This window comes from Gobio gobio (assembly GCF_949357685.1).
Source record: "Gobio gobio genome assembly, chromosome: 3".
In the NCBI taxonomy this organism is placed as follows: domain Eukaryota; kingdom Metazoa; phylum Chordata; class Actinopteri; order Cypriniformes; family Gobionidae; genus Gobio; species Gobio gobio.
Genome location: NC_137099.1, coordinates 57,098,868 through 57,101,057, shown reverse-complemented (window position 1 = coordinate 57,101,057; position 2,190 = coordinate 57,098,868). Strand labels below are relative to the sequence as shown.

At 43.3% G+C, this 2,190-nt stretch overlaps 1 protein-coding gene across 1 annotated transcript in view; it reads left to right on the top strand.

Moving 5' to 3' along the window:
* The first annotated feature begins 224 nt into the window (after positions 1–224).
* Positions 225–2,190, top strand: part of tekt4 (tektin 4) — a 13,361-nt gene continuing 11,395 nt past the window's right edge. The window contains exons 1-3 of the mRNA XM_079812806.1: positions 225–1,004; positions 1,703–1,773; positions 1,928–2,071. Of these exons, the coding sequence (XP_079668932.1) occupies positions 456–1,004; positions 1,703–1,773; positions 1,928–2,071 (764 nt within the window). The 5' untranslated portion in view covers positions 225–455. The remainder of the gene's footprint in view (positions 1,005–1,702; positions 1,774–1,927; positions 2,072–2,190) is intronic.

The following is a 2,190-nucleotide window of genomic DNA, read 5'->3' as shown; positions in this document are numbered from 1 at the left end:
CAAACAATGTAAATGGATTCATAAACATACTAAATTATGTTTTTTTGAAAATGTAAAAATGCAGAATGTCTCCTGTGATGGGTTTAGGGGCCGGGGCAGTGTAGGGGGATAGAATGTAGGCTACAGTAGCCTATGTACGGTATAAAAACCATTACGTCTATGAAAAATCCCCACAAAGATAGTGAACCAGACGTGTGTGTGTGTGTGTGTGTGTGTGTGTGTGTGTGTGTGTGTGTGTGTGTGTGTGTGTGTGTGTGTGTGTGTGTGTGTGTGTGTGTGTGTGTGTGTGTGTGTGTGTGTGTGTGTGTGTGTAAGACAAACGCGTCCATAGAAACCGGCGGTATCCAGGCTACGGAATACAAACACTCGGCGACATCGACCGCTACACGAACCGATAAATCTCTTTCATAAAACGATTTTAAACGTAGACTAATAAATACTTTTTACACCAAATTATGATGTCATCTCAAGTTTTAGTGTCGCGACCCCATTTTGACACGCGGGCAGTGGCACAGAATGGCTCACAGCCGCCGGTCACAAACCCGGAGACCACCGTTAAGGGAAATGTTTACGCAGGTACATCCGCCGGTCTGGCCACAGCGGGCTACCGGAGCACCAAATACACCCCCAGCGAGTGGTTCGCTAATAACTCTGCACTATTAAACCGGGCCGTCGCGGACCGGAACCACGCGGAGAATATTTGCCATGAGTCCAAAGCGCTGAAAGCGGAGACCGACGCCGGGACTTTACGCACGCAGACCGAGGGCACCAAACACCTGGGCGAGCGGCTGCAGGACATCCACCGCTGGAGATCCGAGTTGGAGCTGCTTATCGAGCGGCTGGCCGCAGAAACAGACCTGCTGATTGGCTCCAGGAGGCGGCTGGAGAAAGCGCTGGACGCCACAGAGATCCCCTTCGCCATCGCCACTGATAACCTGACCTGTCGAGAGAGACGCTTCGGGCCGGATTTGGTGGAGGACCCGGTGGAAGAGGAACTTCTAAAGGTATGGAAAAACAAAAATAATCGAATTTTTTTTTGTCTATGTAAATTTGTCTTTGGCGCCACACAAGGTGTAAATTGTTATTTATCAATGTTTGTGTATTCTTTGCTCATTTAAAAGAGAATAATAATATAAAACAATACAGTAATATTTCCCAGCTAACCATTTTTGGCTCCCAGGACGTTCTGGAAACATTCCCAAAACATGTAACGTTTGTTTTTGGTTAGCACGTATAAATACCTACGTATTTATGATCTGTATAGGCCTACTTTTCATACACTTGACCTTTTTTGCTATAAAATTGGATTTATAATGGAATTATAATGTATTGCTACTGATCTAATCCAGTTTTTAAACTGTATCTGCAAAATAGACTTTGTTTATGAAAAATGACACATTTCAGCATAACATATAGGCTATGGTATAAAAATAAAACCTAAAAATACCTTCCCGGCAGGGAACGTTCTGGGAAGGTTCTTTTTAGGTTGCAAAAAAAAAAAAAAGAACCCACAGAGACCGTTCCAAGAATGATCATATTTGTTTCCCAAAAAACAAACACTGGGCAGTAGAACCCATTTAATTAAAAAAAACAATAATAATATTATATTATTATTAGTAGTAGTAGGAGCTACTAGCCATTAAACACAAACAAGTTCAATATGTGAACAACAGATCCTGAAACAATTGATGATTTCCGACAGGAGGTGGAGCTGATCAGAAGCGTCCAGGCCCTGCTGAAAAAAACTCTGGATCAAACTGTAAACCAGATCAGGCCAGTTATCCAAATTATTAATCTCTTTTTTAATTCTGCTCAAATTCGATATTATGTCATCAGAAATTGAACATTTTGTCATCATTTACTCCCTTTGAGACTACAGCACATAACTGAGAGGGATTTAAGTCATAAACCTCTTTGTTTCTGCCAGGCTGAACCGGGAGGTAAAGCAGACCCTTGAGTTCGACTGGTCTGATAAACAGCAGGCCTACACCCTGGATGACCAGTGTGGACGCTATAACAACAGGAGCACGGACACACAACAGCATCCCAGCTCAGCATTGCTGCAGGACCAGTGCGTGCCAAACATCAGCTCAGCTGGAGTGACACAAACTGTATTTTCATTTCACACACACCTTTCACGATTCATTTCATTCAGCATATCAAAGGTGCTGCTTCTGCCTAACCAGATCA